The sequence below is a fragment of the Volvox carteri genome (genome assembly GCF_000143455.1).
Source record: "Volvox carteri f. nagariensis unplaced genomic scaffold VOLCAscaffold_18, whole genome shotgun sequence".
NCBI lineage: Eukaryota > Viridiplantae > Chlorophyta > Chlorophyceae > Chlamydomonadales > Volvocaceae > Volvox > Volvox carteri.
This window is the reverse complement of record NW_003307561.1, coordinates 813,707-828,596: the sequence shown is the minus strand read 5'-3', so window position 1 is coordinate 828,596 and position 14,890 is coordinate 813,707. Positions and strand designations below refer to the sequence as shown.

The following is a 14,890-nucleotide window of genomic DNA, read 5'->3' as shown; positions in this document are numbered from 1 at the left end:
GCTGTCGTACTTCATGATAAAATCCTTTGCTTACTTGTCGGTTTCGCAGAGCTGAATTTTCCTCCTTCGACTGCCGAGGTGCAAAAATGGCCGCGATTACCAGCAAGCAGGTCCAGGTTCGCGTGGCGTCGCGCCCAGCGCCTGTGGTGATGGTTCCTGTGGCCGCCGCTCGCCCCATCATGAGGGCGTCTGTGCCTGCTGCCGCGGCCGCTACCCTTATTTCAGCCCGTCGTGCTACCCGCTCGAGCAAGAGGAGCACTATTTGTGCTATGGCGACTGCTGCTCAGGCGTTCAGGACAACAGCAGAAGGCCTTCAGGTGCTGCGGTTAGTTGAACAGATGCAAACATATGTGAAGTGTGTGAAAACATACGCGGCAATTTAAATGCCAATTGCGCAATCTGATGCCCGCTGGTCCGGTTTCAACATGGTCTGTTGGCCTGTTGTTTTGGTGCATTTGGGTCTTCGCTGACAGGTTCCACACGGTCCTGAAGCTAAGCTGGTTAACCTGATGGCGCCTGTTGAGCAGCGTGCTGCTCTTGTTGCGAGCTGCAATAAGCGCTTCGAGCTCAGCGACCGCAACGCGTGTGACGTGGAGTTGCTTTGCGTGGGCGCGTTCTCTCCTCTGGAGGGCTTCCTTCCCAAGGAAGAGTACGAGTCGGTTGTCAACGACATGCGCCTGACCAACGGGCTGCTGTTTGGCCTGCCCATCGTGCTGGACACCAACAGCGAGGACATTGTCCCGGGCGACACCGTGTTGCTCTCTTACCAGGGCCAAGATCTGGCGGTCATGAACGTGACCTCCAAATACACCCCGAACAAGCCGCTGGAGTGCCTTAAGTGCTACGGCACCTCCTCATTAGAGCATCCCGCCGTGCAGATGGTTGCCATGGAGCGCGGCAAGTACTACCTGGGCGGCCCCATCAAGGGCCTCGCGCTCCCTACCCGCGTCTTCCCATGCGCCACCCCGAGCGAGGTCCGCGCCACCCTGCCAGCCAACCAGGATGTTTTGGCCTTTCAGTGCCGCAACCCGATTCACAAGGCTCATTATGAGCTCTTCATTCGTGCCCTGGACGCCCCCAACGTCCGTGAGGGCGCCGTCTGCCTGGTGCACCCAACTTGCGGCCCGACCCAGGACGACGACATCCCTGGTGTTGTTCGTTTCCGTACCTATGAGGTCCTGAAGGAGGAGACTGCCAATCCGCGCCTGCGCTGGGCGTACCTGCCCTACAGTATGCACATGGCCGGTCCGCGCGAGGCTATCCAGCACATGATCATTCGCAAGAACTATGGCTGCACACACTTCATCATTGGACGTGATATGGCGGGCTGCAAGTCATCCATCTCCGGCAAGGACTTCTATGGCGCATACGATGCTCAGGAGATGGCCAACAAGCACGCTGGCGAGCTGAACATGCAGACTGTGCCGTCGCTGAACATTGCATATACGGAGGAGAAGGGCTATGTGACGGCGGACGTGGCCAAGGCGGAGAACCTGCATGTGCTAAACCTGTCGGGCACCAAGTTCCGCCAGATGCTGCGTGCGGGCGAGGACATTCCCGAGTGGTGAGGAGCGAGATTGATTTCCGGACGGGGGAGCAAGAACTGTTTGTGCTGTAGTAAACAAATGGAGCTTACCGTCGGGGTCGTGGGTGGTCGATCTGGGGATTGGAGGGGATGGTTTGTCAATGAGACAGGGAAATCGTGGTGGGGCTTGTAAAAGCGCGATAAGGGACTTGACACCAAAGTGGGTCGTTGCAAAGTCTGAGAGTGCCGCTGAGCTGAGTCCATAAGCCCACACAGGTCGCCACCTTGCGCTCGTTCACGTTGCTAAACTTTACCCCTTCTTTCTACAGGTTCGCGTTCAAGTCGGTCGTAGCGGTGCTTCGGGAGCAGATCCAGAGTGAGGCAAACTGAATGTGAGCGGTGCAGGATGGCCTCGGCTCGGTTTCATGGCAGGTCTGGCTCGCGAGGCAGCGACGATCGGTTGCACGGCAGGGTTGGCGCTGCGAGCAGTATGGCTCAGCCCATAGTGGTCAGACCGACTATGGCAGCAGTAGGGCCACGGGTCTCTGTAGCATGAGGGTCCGGAAGTTTCCGTCACCTGCTTTTGATCCTTCCTAGCGACATCAGGGTGACAGTGCCTTGCAACGTTTTTTCATTGCGTTGCACCATTCCTTCGTGCTGCTCTGGTTACGCAACTTCCCTCGTCGGGTTGCTCACGAACTGCGACGGGGCCGGCTGCCATGCAGATAAGCATTGAGGACTCGGTCGCCGCATGCGAGAGGCCTTTCGTGGGTCTTGTGACCGCCTGGGGCAGAAACACACGGCCGTGACACGCAGAACACGCGGTGTTTCATGATGCGGCCACCGAGGGCCACCTCTTCCTTGCACAATTCGGGGTCTGGGATGGTAGCAGTAGACGTTCAATGCGTCGAGCATCAGGTTCGGATGTGAACTCCTGACCTAGCTTTTACCTTACCGCTGGGCATCGCACATATGTGCGGAGTGAACAGATTCTATTAAGCATGCGCAGCGGCGCATCGCGCGTTCCAGCACTGGTAGTGTTCTAAGCGTGATAAGCGTTTGTTTCAATGTGGGTTGAGGGTGTTGAGGGACATGGAGGTGGCCGCGATTTTCCCCGGTAGCGGTTATCCTTACAAGGATAGGATGCATGGAGGACAGAGAACAGCACATTTGTTGCAAGCAAAGAAAGGCGGCAAACAATCGAGGCTGCTCTACCTGCGAGGTTGTGGCTGCGCCTTCATTCCCCGTTTACGGAATGACGCACACAATGGTGACTCCCGCACAAACTGCTTCTGCAAAGTGGCGACGTGTTGTTGAACTTTGCGTGTATGGTTTTGCTGCTTGGACATTGAACTGTCGGTGCACCGACACAGCCCTGTCTCAAGTCCCCCGAGATGTCTGGTTATTTCACCCCCGACCTTCTTTGCCCGTCACGACACCAATTGAATTGCACATGGTTAAAAGATTGTACGACGTCTTTATCATGGCAGCAAGCGTAGATCAGTTTTTCGCAGCCATATTAGCAAAAGCAGACAGACTAGGCTCTGTACAGAATTGGGCGCGCGGAAAAACTGCCGAGTGAGTATTGGGTCCTCCACAGCACCGCAGCTGCAAGCGTAGCAGGCCTCTCAGAATGGCCCAATTCGTACCCTTCTCTTCATCGTCCGGCACATACTATTACCCACTATATACTGTGTTAGTAAAACTACAACTGTGTCAAAGCATACACTGGCAAGCACGACTATGCATCAATGCACACAGCTCTGCATTACAGTTCTCGTTTAAACGCACACGTACAGTGGAAAGCAACAAATATATCAAAAAATGCAGAATACGGAAGAATTTTTTGTACCATTTCGTTGTTTGTGCAGTACCGCGCTGTGCGATACATACATGTCGTACACGTGCAATACCGTATGTACATTTCCGAGTAGGTCGCCGTCCGCCTTTCCATGCGCAGCCTGCACTTGCATGCGCAGTGCTTTTGCGTGCGGACACCACCACGACCCCCCCCCCCGGTACTTCCCCTCCTCAGTCAGCTGCACCCCCCCGCCATTGAATGCCCACACCCAAACCCTAAAAAGACGCCTCTCCCCCCATCAAATGGATACGCACCTCTGGTGGGCAGCTGGCTGGGGCTTTGGGCGCCACCCCACAAACCACAACTGCGTGCCTTATTCATGTCCCTCTCCTCAACGCAATGGGTCATACATTACGTACTGACACACACTCACAGGTGCGGAGTTTATCCGGGGCGGGGGCGGCACAACTGATGAAAGAAATAAAGCGGGGATTTAATTGCGGGTTAAGATGAGGTCAACATGACGAGTAGGCTGCTAGTTGCTAACCTGCCAACCTAACTGCCTGCCTGGCTACTCGGACTTCTTACGCAAGAAATCAATCTCACTGCTACTGCCAGCGTTTGCCCGGCTCTCTTCCAGCTGGCAATCTCGATTCTGTCTCTCAGCCGCACTCTCCGGTTCCATATCAATGCCGACTGCTTACGGTCTAACAGCCGGCCTGTGCTCCTGCAAGCCATACCTTTGTATATACAGAGGACATCATCCCCCTTTAGCACCTAATAACCTAAACATCCCGCCGCGTCCTCCTGTCAAGCTGGATGTTGATTATGATCAACATCTCCCACCTCCTCCTCACCCCCTCGCGTCTCTGGATCAGAGCCGTTACGGCAGTTACTTCTCCCCCCCCTCCTCTCCCTCCCTCCTGCCCAAGGCCCCCTCAAGCTCCTCCGAGGGGACCGCCATCACATGCAACACGATACGAGTTTCCGCAGAGAGGCGCAGCACGCCCCACTTAAGGCACTCCCGCTCCAGCTCATACTCCAATTCCAACTGGCGGCTCTCGTCAAGGCGGCCCTCGATGACCGCCCCATCCCCGCTGCTGCCGGCGTCCCGTACAGACTGCCCCATTGCTTCCGTCTCGAACAACAGCTTCGCTTGCGCTGGATCCAGCGCCAGCAGCCTGCATAACGCCCTGTTTATCATCGTACGCCGCAGGAGCCGCCAGCCCTCAGAGCTCGTCACCAGGACTTCCTCCGTACCCAGTACACAACTCGTGCTGCCGCCGCCGCCGCTGCTGCCGCGCTGGCGGCGGCGGCGGCGGCGATTTCGTTCCTTCCTGTCTTTCACGTCCAATCCATGACCCGCCCCTGGAGCCTTGGCGCCGTCTTCCTCCCCCTCCATTCCCTCCCCATCATCACCACGATCATCATTCAGGCTGCTGCAGCTGCTACTGCCGTCACTGCTGCTGCTACAGCGCGGGGAATTTGCCTCCTGATCGTCGTCGTCGTCATCGTCGTCGTGGCGATGGGCGTCATCTGGATCGCCGTTTCTAGTGGCCTTTTTAATGGCGGCGGCGTCGCCACCATCGTCGCCGCCGCTACTGCGCGCACTTACTCCAGGGGCGGCGCCGCCGACGGTGGCGAAGTTCGGAATCCGCGTGATTTGTAAGTAGCTCTTCACGAGCCCCTCCCCCAGTGTTTTTAGCAGCGCCCGGTGGTGATCCTGAGCGAGTCTCGCCGTCAACAGCAACGAGCATCCCCGTCGCCGCGCCGCCGCTTGTGCCTATGTATGTATGTACGTGGTGTGTGAGGGGTGCATTTGCAAGGAGGGTGATCGGCCCGTTTGTTTTCCGGAGCGTATTCTGGACATGTATGTTTATGTGATGTATTGATGATGCTCTGGTGAATGTTAGTTGGGAGAAATGGTCTTAATACCTAATGCCCGTGATCGGATTCGAACGCGAACACCTCACAAAGGCCCACGGAGACGTATGACTAATGACTGCGGGATGTTTTGGAAAGCACATTCCATATGCCCCTCATATCGCAACGCCGCTCACAAAACATATTTCTAAAACGCTTCCTCAAACACAAAAGGGGGCTCTTTGGTGGAGGAAGGGGGGTGCCGCCGCCGCCGCCGCCGCCGCCGCCACGTACCCGCGCGACACCCACGACTGCCTCCGCCAGCGCATCTCGGCTCTCGCAAGCAAAACACAGTCCCTCCGTGCGACCCAGATTCTGCTCCACCCACAGCTGCGCGGCGTCCACCGGCCGCCAACCCCCGGTGTCGCCGTACACGGCATTGCTGCTGCTGAGGTACTCGGAGGTGTACGGCATGCCGGCCGCCGGCGGCGGGGCCCCGACGGCGTCGAGGCCCGTGGCTGTGAACACCGGGCTACTGCCGCGCTGAGCTCCATCTGGCTGTTGCTGCTGCTGCTGTTGCTGTTGATTTTGTTGTTGTTGTTGATGGGGTTGATCGGGGTGTTGATTTTGAAGTCGTGTCGGCGTCTGCTCAGCCTTAGCATCCGAGGACTCCACCTCGTGCAGCGGATCCGCATCCACCACCGCCTCCGTCGCCGCCACAGCAGCAGTAGCTGTTGGCGGCGGTGGAGGAGGCCGCGCCGCCGCCGCCGCCGCCACGGCAGCAGTAGCTGTTGGCGGCGGTGGAGGAGGCCGCGCCGCCGCCGCCGCCGCCACGGCAGCGGCGACACCAGCGGCGGCAGCGGCGGCGCCGGCTCTTGAGTTCCACAAGATGTACGAATAATCCCTAGTCGGGTGCAGCGGTAGCAGAACAGTAATACCACCACCACCAACAACAACAACAACAACAACAACAAACACAACAAGACCGTCATCACCAGACAGCCATCACCAAAGCCGTCATGTAACGTGAACAGCGCATCGATAAATAGCTGCATTCCAGTACAGCTCGTATTCCAGTACAGCTCGTACTCGTACTACTGATCGATTCCGTCGTACGGAAGTTGGAAAGGAGGTCAAACACCAAAACACACAGGGCATGGCACGTCCGTCCGTCCGTAAGTCCACCATCCAATGCTCCAGGAAATGTACGACACTTAACTTGTAGTACGGAATTTGGTAAAAATGTGTACGACCTGACCGACACGCGGCCCACCGTACGGGTAGGGTTGAGAAAAAAATCTCTTTCCCCGGGGTGGAGGGTGGAGGGGGTGAGGGGTCCGTTCGTTCAGGATTAGTTAGTTTATAATTGCACGACATGGAGCAAGTATATTTGCATCCCCCCCCCCCGCACCTCCTTCTCCCCACCCACGTCCAAAACACACCTTTGCTGCTGCGGCTGCTGCTGCTCCTCTTGATGATGATGATCCTGGTTTTGCTGGATTTTTTGGGGTTGATCCTGGCGCCGCAGCCTCCTCTCCAGTTTCCTTGTGAGTGGTACGACAGACAGCGACAGAGGTTCCGTACATCCCCCCGCGTTAAAATACCCCGGGGGAGTAACTCCGGGGGAAATCTCCTGTGCAAAAACACACACATACACACACGTTCATAAGGGCGGGGTTACGGCTTTCGTTGGGTGTAGAGGTTTTGGGGGGATTTGGGGAGAGATTGAATCATTTGACAATATTCGGGTGGGAAAAGCAACTAACTGCTGACGTGCCGCTGTACGAGAAGGGTGGAGGAGGAGGGGGAGTACATCTCCCCTTAACTTTAGTGTGGGTTTAGGTGGGGTGGATGAGGGGAAGTGGGGGGAAATGTACATGCAGTACGAACCAGCAATGTGGTTACGGAGAGCCAGGGAGAGGGGGAGGGAGAGGAGTTGAGGGGGAGGGGTGGAGAGCCTGAGCGAACAACTGAGAAGGTGACTAGATGAGGGTGCCCCGAAATTCCGGGGAAGGCAGGGTTTCGCCGGGTAGCGGCCGCGGGTGAAGATATGCCCCCCTGTCCCACACATCATACATACAAACGCACGCCATGCCCTGCCTTACCTGCCCTCTCCCCTTCCCCCTTACCCTCCCTCCCCCTTACCTTCGCCACCTCCGGCACCAGCGCCACATAGCGCCACTTAGCCGCACTGCTAAGTCTGCTGCTACGTCCAAATGCCGTACGGGCGTCGGCCGGTGGGATTCGGAGCGTCTCGAGGAGGAGGTGGTGAGCGGCAAGGAGGTGGGAAACGGCGGCAGTGGCGGCCACCATCAGCTGCACCTGGCCGGGACTAACAGGTCGCCAGCGACTGCTGGTTGCCTGCTGGGGGGTTGGGGGGTTGAGGGGGTGAGGAAGGTGGGGTGGGGTCGTTCGTGCGTGTGGTTGGTAGTGTGGTGGTAGGTAGGGGTGAAGAGCACTGGGGTGCACTAAGGACTGGCTGCGACTGCGGCGATGGGGGAGTTCCGAAGGGGAGTTCCGAAGGAAGAGACAGAGGTGAGGCTAGATCCAGATCCAGATCCGGAACGCATCCAAAGAAGCGGACTTGAGAGGGGACACAATGTGGAGCTGTGCGTATGTACGAATGCCCGTGTGCGGATACATGTGTACGGCGGATGCATGTGAACCCACCCAACCCGCCTTTGAGAGACACGCAGCCAGCAGCCCATTAGCGACCTCAGTACGAAGCACACGGGGGTCAGTCGGAGGCAGCGGCGGCAGCGGGCCTGCTGCCGTACCATTTGCGTGATCCTTGCACGCTGATGGTGGTGGAGGTGGCGGCTGCTGTGCTCCCGATCCGTGGCCCACTGCTGCTGTCGCTAGGCATTCAGCGGCCTTGGAAGTGCTGCCGCCGCCGCCGCCAACCTGCGCACACTCACCCGACGGCAACGACGTGTACGGCGGCGGCGGCAGTGCCGACGGTAGCGGCGGCAGCGGCGGGTCTGAGCGGAACACCTCCGACAGCCGTCTCGCCGCCGCGTGACGGATCAAGGCCCTAATGAGCTGATCGTCGGCCCATGCACCGTCTAACGGCACCGTCGCCGCCGTCGCCGCCGCCGTCGCCACTGTTTCCCCCAGAAGAGTAGTCTTGCCCTTCCGCCGCTGCATCTCCCGCTGTCGCTGCTTGCGCCGCTGCTCCAACTGCCACCCGCGCTGCCGTATCGCGGCTGCCTCCTCCTCCACGAGCTCTGACGTCAGCGTGTCGTACCGCCCCCGAAAGGCGCCCATGAACCGCTCACGCGCCTCCGCCACCGCAGCTGCTGCTGCCGCACTGGAGCTGGCGACGTCACCCGCGCAGTTACCGCTGCTAGACCGACCAGGAGCTATGGAGCCCGTCGACGCTGCCGCCGCCGACGACGACAATGACGCAGCGGCGGCGGCGGCGGTTTGCAACGCAATGCATTGCTGTCGCAACGGCTGTAGCTCCGCCGCTACCAGATGTAGCACCTCAAAATGCATATCTATTGTACGACTAATTGCCGTACGCAATATCAGTGCATTGCATTGAATCATGGCCAAAGGAAACGCTGTTGAATGCAATGCAGCAGCAGCAGCAGCAGCCGGCGGCAAGCCGCTGGTGGTGGCGGCGGTGGCAGCGCCGCCGCCGCTGCCAGCCGCAATAAATCGCGGCATAAGCACCTGGTCGCTGATCGCCTGGGAGAGGTTCAGAAGACGGATCGCGGCCTGTACGTCGGCGTACAAATCCGGGTACGACCCCAATGGTGTCGTACTATTAAGTACAGCTTCCTGAGGAGTTGGGAGTTGGGGGCATTGTGGGGGTTTGTGGTGTTAAGGACCGAACCGGGGAGGGCCACTAAAACACGACGGGGGGGGAGGGCGAGTGAGAAGGGCGGGGGAAAGGGAGATGCCAATGTTTGGGGAGTTTAAAAAGACACAGCTTTGGACGTCCTCCCCAATTTTTTCTCTTCGGGTAACAACAAACCCAACCATAAGAAACCGACCACAATAACGCACAACACCCATGCATGTCGTCCTGCACGGCGCGCCGTACATGCCTGTCGTACGCTCAACTTTCCTCCCCCTTTGAACACATACCTGCATGCGGGACAGGACCCCCGCCACTTTCAGGAGCTCATAGTACGGCAACGGGTACGGCACACCATGGTACTGCAACAATGCGTCCGCTAGTACGGCAGCGTTTCGCTGGAATTCAGCCGTCGGAAACGTGCCGCCGGTGTTTCCTCCTAGGGCTTTTGTATCCTCTGCAAACCAATTGCTGGACATGTAGACGTGGAGCAGCAAGAGGCACCTCGCCATAAGGACCTGCTCGCCGGGGTGCTTCAGGGGGGGAGGAAAAAGGCGGGAAAAGGGCGGGAAACTATTTGATTATAAAGAAACCACTAGCCGCTAACTGCTGATTCCAATGCACCAACTGACGGACAACGAAAAGGTGGGGGGCCAGTAGCACCATTACAAAGCACGGCAGGGTTTACACAGTACGGCATCGCGTTGGGAGGAGGACTGCGCAGGGCAGCGCGGCAAGGTACGACAAGGTACGGCACCAGCACACATCCTGCGGAGCGGGGCCCCTCTTACTGCCTGCTCCTCCTGAGGCACCCGTCACACCAGCCGCCGTCACCACCGCCGGGTTCCTGACAGGCTCCCCATAATCTCAACAGACCGCCAACCGCTCCCACCTCATAACCTCCAACGGATTGGTTGTGCCCAACCGCCAGGCCAACTGTCTCGGTGCTGTCAGCGCCGGGTCCGTTTCCATTAACTCCCTCCGGCCCTTCGCTACCATGGTGGTGGCGGCGGCGGCGGCGGCGACGGCCCGCCGCCGCCAGCAGCAGCGTCGCTAGCGCCGGCGCCGACGGCAGCTTCTCGCAGAGGGCCCGTGCTTTATCCAGCTTGGACCAGGCAGCCTGTACGGCACGATTAGCAACCTCCACTTCCTTCAAGCCCTTGCCACTGCTGCCGCTGCCGCTGCTCGGGACCTCCGATGATAAGCGGAACCGCGTGTATGGCAGCAGCAGCGACGCCTCCGTCACCGCCGTAGCGGCGCATACGGCGTCGCTGGCGGCGCTGGTGGCCGCATGTGCCGCGCGCATCGCGGTGGCCACTTCGATCCAGGTCCGCGAGTTGCTGTCCTCGATGCCGCGACTGGCGGCGGAAATGGAGTTCGGGAGGGAGATCTGTGGTGGTTGCGCGGCAGCTAATTTAGTCGATGACTCCATTTTTGGTGTTGGCGCTGTCGCTGCTGCGGTTGTGGCAGAGGCTGCGACCGCGGTTGGTGGGTCCGATGTTGCTGTAGTTGATGAGCTGATTGCGCCCGACGCTGCTTTCCCTGGGTTGGGATTGATATAGCCATGGGTGCCTTCACAAAGGTTCGGGGATTCGTTGTCAAATGATGCTGTGGAGGAGGTTCCTTGTGGAGGTTGGCATCGGCGAGTTGCGGGCGTCGGACCGGCGTCTCGGAAGAGTTGGGGGCCCCACACCGGCGCTTTTCGTGCTGCCTTCATCTGATTTTGGCATGAACGGTAAAACGCTTGATCAGATAGTCTGCCTGAAGGTGGAAGGGTAAAGTCATCTAAAATAGCCGAGAGTCGAAGGTGACGATGGTACTCGCTATTATCGAGCGTGCAGCAGCTATATATGTACGTATTCATGCTAATATTCTGCCCCATTTAATTGCCTTTGGCCAAGGCCATTTTCCAGTGCTGTTGGCGCAGCCATGCCTACCGAACCTTTCAGGACAAGCACATGGTAGTAGTTAATATATCCTAAGTAAATGAATACGCAGAACTGTGCAGATGTTTATCATACGCCTAGCTACGAAAGAAAACGATGAAATGGAGCAATAATATCACGGTAATGAGTTGAAAGTTTCATGCGACCTGCTTCCCAAATTTATATGAAAGATAGTTATGTATGGCAGTCGCACCTAAGTGGCTGATGGGCCCATGCGAAGTTGGGACCGAAGTAGAGCGGAAGGGGTGGTGCTAACAGCAGTTAGCTTCAAGTATCGCTCAAGCATTTAAAGGCGATGACATATGAGCTCTCGCTACATGCTATAAGAATATACATAAAACGAAACTATTGTTTCATGTAAAGATCCAAGCCAGGCTGCAGCTGTGTACGGAAAACAGTAGAGAAATGAAGGCGAGCTTATTTATCAGGAGCTCCAGAAACAAGGATATCCAGCTTACCTGATTCTTATGAATTGAAATGATAACCCTCTTGTTGCGCATGGGAGCGTTGGAGCGCGTTAAGCCGACCGATTAAGTTCCATGCCCAAGAGTGGAAACACAGCATCTCAAAGGTGCTAGTAAAGTTGTAGGTTGCAATACAAGTCAAGGTAGACTGTGCAGGTTGTGCATAGCTGAATCCAAGGGCTGCAGGGGCAATGTAGGTGTCGAAGTGCAAGGATTTACAACGACGTATGCTACAAAAGCATTTGCATCAATTTATATAACTCGCTCGACCAATACTGCCATCATGTGCCCACTTCACTGCTAATGTGTTTAACAAGGTCCAACAATGCAGTTCGCAAGTAGTTACCACGACCCCAAGTCCGACATAACAGATAACAGGTAGACCTCAAGTAAGTTATCCTTGGCCCAAGTTAAGGACATCCATGTCGCCAGATACATGCAAATATCCAGATGTAGTATGAAAATGGCCGTAACCTTGCCGCACCAACTGCGACTAGAGCCCTGACCACTACGGCTACCACGGCCCGAAATCAATGTGGCTATTTTAATAACAACGTTGAAATGTCATATTAAGTTCAACATGACAAATGTCGCAAGCTAGAGCGGTGAGGACCGCTGACCGACTGACGACTCAAATTGGTTGGAGGACAGCCGCAGCCACAAGGCCGCAAAATTCCAAGAAGAATGTTAAACCAGAATAAATTACTCCTCTCGAGATTAGCGTCCTGCCGTTACAGAAGGAGAGGCTATTCGTGCTCGGTCCAGCGACACGGTCCCACTTTGGCCGACGTTTCGGATATCTACGCTCAGAGCTATGGACGAGTAGCAGAACACCTTAATTCTAAGTTGGATTTATGTGCGAAATCAGCGGACTGGGACCCTGGTCGCGACCAAGCTGCCCTTGGCGATGGAGACAGCCCCCGCTGTAATCGGATGCCTACCGCCAGAACACAAGGGGACTCAGCTAGAATCGGCGCAGATCACCGGGGCAGGCCCTGGCCGAAGCAATGCTGGCGCGGTACTAAAAGGCACATGGACCGACATCGCAAGAACCCGGAGAGGGCTCACCACCACAGCGGCATCCACCCCGACCCACTTGGGGGGAAACGCCCCCGTTATGGCAAGTCACAACATGACAGGGCCACCGCCAATGCCGCCCCTGACAGCATTCAGCGGCCCGATACACCCTGCGATCCATCCTGGATACCTGGGACTGCCGGTGGAGCCGCAAATATCAGGGATGCAGGCTGCAGCAGCAACCGAGATCCCTACACCAGATGCAGCGGAGATGGACTTCCCAACCCCACCGCCGCCACCCACGCTCCCCCCACCACCGCCTCCTCTGCCACCGTGGGACCCAAGGGAGCATGGCAGCAGCAGGGGAGTGAATTGCAGCGCTAACACCGCTAAACACCTGAAAGCAGCATCGTGGTCCGAACCACCGACAACCAAAACGGCATTACTCAGGGCAGTAGTAGCCCGCAGGGATTGGGGCAGCAATGCCAGGCGGCCCAGGCGGGCAGCCCGGTCCCAGCAGAATCAAAGCCCCTCCTCCAGTGACAGCAGTGACAGCAAACCCGGGATGCAAGCTGGATGCTGCCACTGGGAAAAAGGGGTAAACCGACACCCCTACCCAACCCACCCACAGCCCCTCAGAAGGCCTCACAGGAAACACGGGCGGCAACACCATACCGTGCAGCCAACCCAACGCCCTGGCTGCCAATATAACCCCAGCTGCACCCACACACTCAGCCCCGGGGCTGGAGAAAACACACATGGAAGTGGAGGCGGAGCAGACCCAGGCGGAATCGGACCTGGCGGACGAGGAGATGGAAATTGAGCTGGTTGTAGATGATGCACCTTCAGCACAGCCCCACCAGACGCAGCAATGCTAGCGGGGCCCCAGGAGGAGCCCACAACGGCCTTGGCTGTAGCCCCTGATAGCCACAAACTGACCAGCCCAAGGAACACATACAACACGGCTCAGAGGAGGAACAGATGGCACGGAGTTGCATTTGGACAGCAAAGCTAGGGATGGAATGACCCCTGGAATTACCCCAACCCATACTCGGTGCTGCTGAGCTGAGGGGTGATGTGGAGACCCCCACCACCATGGGCTTACCCTCCCCCCTGCCCACAACTGCGGGGAGAGCTGCAGCACCACCGTAGAGGGGACCAGCAACAGCACCAGATTCAACAACACCCTCTGTGGTGAACTCCACCGTGGACAGGGGGCCCACACCCCTGCACACTTGGGGGGATGGAGCCCTGGGGCCAGCACCACTGCTGGCCAACGGAGCCGGACCACACGAGGGACCGACACTGAACATGCCGGCACTCGAGGATCAAATGCAGGGGCCCAACACGGGGGTGGGGACAGCAGCTGCTGCAGCTGCAGCAACAACCCTACTGCGGTTTTTCCCGGAGGCCTGGTCGCCGGGTGTCGTGGCAGGATCTCCCTGTTCGTGCACGTTTCGAGTTGGCCTCAATGCTATGTAGGGGGGCCATGGACACGTGCGGTGATACCCCCTCTGCGGTTGATACCTTCCCTGGGCTAGCCCAGGGAGGGAGGGAGGGGGTTGGAAGTGGTCTCGGGAGGCTGTTTGGCATTTTGTGGTGTGGTGTGGGCTCTTTGCGCTCTTTCTTTGAGGCTTTTTGGAGCTTGGTGACCGCACCAGCCCAGGATGACTCGTCGGGCTCCCAGTCGCCCTGGTCCTGAACGCGTGCTCTTTGAGGTTTTCCTGTACTTTGTGTCCGTAGGAAGAACTCCCAGGGTGCGACTTCGTCTTTGTTAGGTGACCAGCGGACCTAGAGCCCGTTTAGCTGTAGCGCTACCCCCCGTTGGGGAATGCTGCTTAGTGCCAGCTGTCATATCTCGTGCGGTCTGACCGGGGGGCGGAATGCACGAGACTAAACAGCCGTGTGTGTCTGTCCCCCGCGCTGTGTTTTGGCCCTGTGACCCCGGCTTCAAGCCCACAGTGCGATCGACACACATACATACATATTATATACATAGGGGGTGAAGATATAATCCCCTATTTCACCGCACAATCGTCCAGTGACTGCGGAGCCGCCTTTTAGCTTTGCACAATACACCACCGCCCTCTGCTTCTCCCGCGCAGGGGGGAAGAGTTACTTCCCGAAGTGCTCCAGAAAGAGGACCTCCTGTTGCCGGGCACAGACAGAGGAAGCAGGACCTCCGTACAGAAAACAGCCGTACAACATACACCCAAATGAACGGGCCGCCGCCCAGTAAGGTCCGGGGGGAAAGATGGAGGGCATCCGCCGCATTAGCCCGCTCATGACGCAAACATTTATACTACGTGTATTTCTAGTACCCATCCAGCGCACGGTCGGTACGGCATCAAAATGCAAATCCTATACTTCCTTTGTTTCTTTTTGTTCGTGCTGGTCATCTGGCTATCATCTGGATAAGGTGGCCAGCGCGAGGGGCCAGGCGGGGACAGAAGTACATGTTCATACAGT

General features: G+C 57.6%; 2 protein-coding genes across 2 annotated transcripts; one reads left to right on the top strand and one right to left on the bottom strand.

Annotated features, from left to right (window-relative positions):
• Positions 1-86: 86 nt before the first annotated feature.
• VOLCADRAFT_90775 (uncharacterized protein) lies at positions 87-3,584 on the top strand (the record flags this gene model as incomplete). The annotated part of the gene is made up of 4 exons (XM_002950373.1): positions 87-116; positions 474-1,564; positions 1,855-1,901; positions 3,565-3,584. The coding sequence occupies 4 exons, from the start codon at positions 87-89 to the stop codon at positions 3,582-3,584; spliced, it is 1,188 nt and encodes a 395-aa protein (XP_002950419.1).
• A 634-nt stretch (positions 3,585-4,218) lies between these two features.
• VOLCADRAFT_90774 (uncharacterized protein) lies at positions 4,219-10,426 on the bottom strand (the record flags this gene model as incomplete). Its single annotated transcript, XM_002950247.1, has 8 exons — positions 4,219-5,109; positions 5,484-6,093; positions 6,632-6,822; positions 7,335-7,442; positions 7,512-7,550; positions 7,860-8,975; positions 9,285-9,527; positions 9,887-10,426. The coding sequence occupies 8 exons, from the start codon at positions 10,424-10,426 to the stop codon at positions 4,219-4,221; spliced, it is 3,738 nt and encodes a 1,245-aa protein (XP_002950293.1).
• Between the last annotated feature and the right edge of the window lie 4,464 nt (positions 10,427-14,890).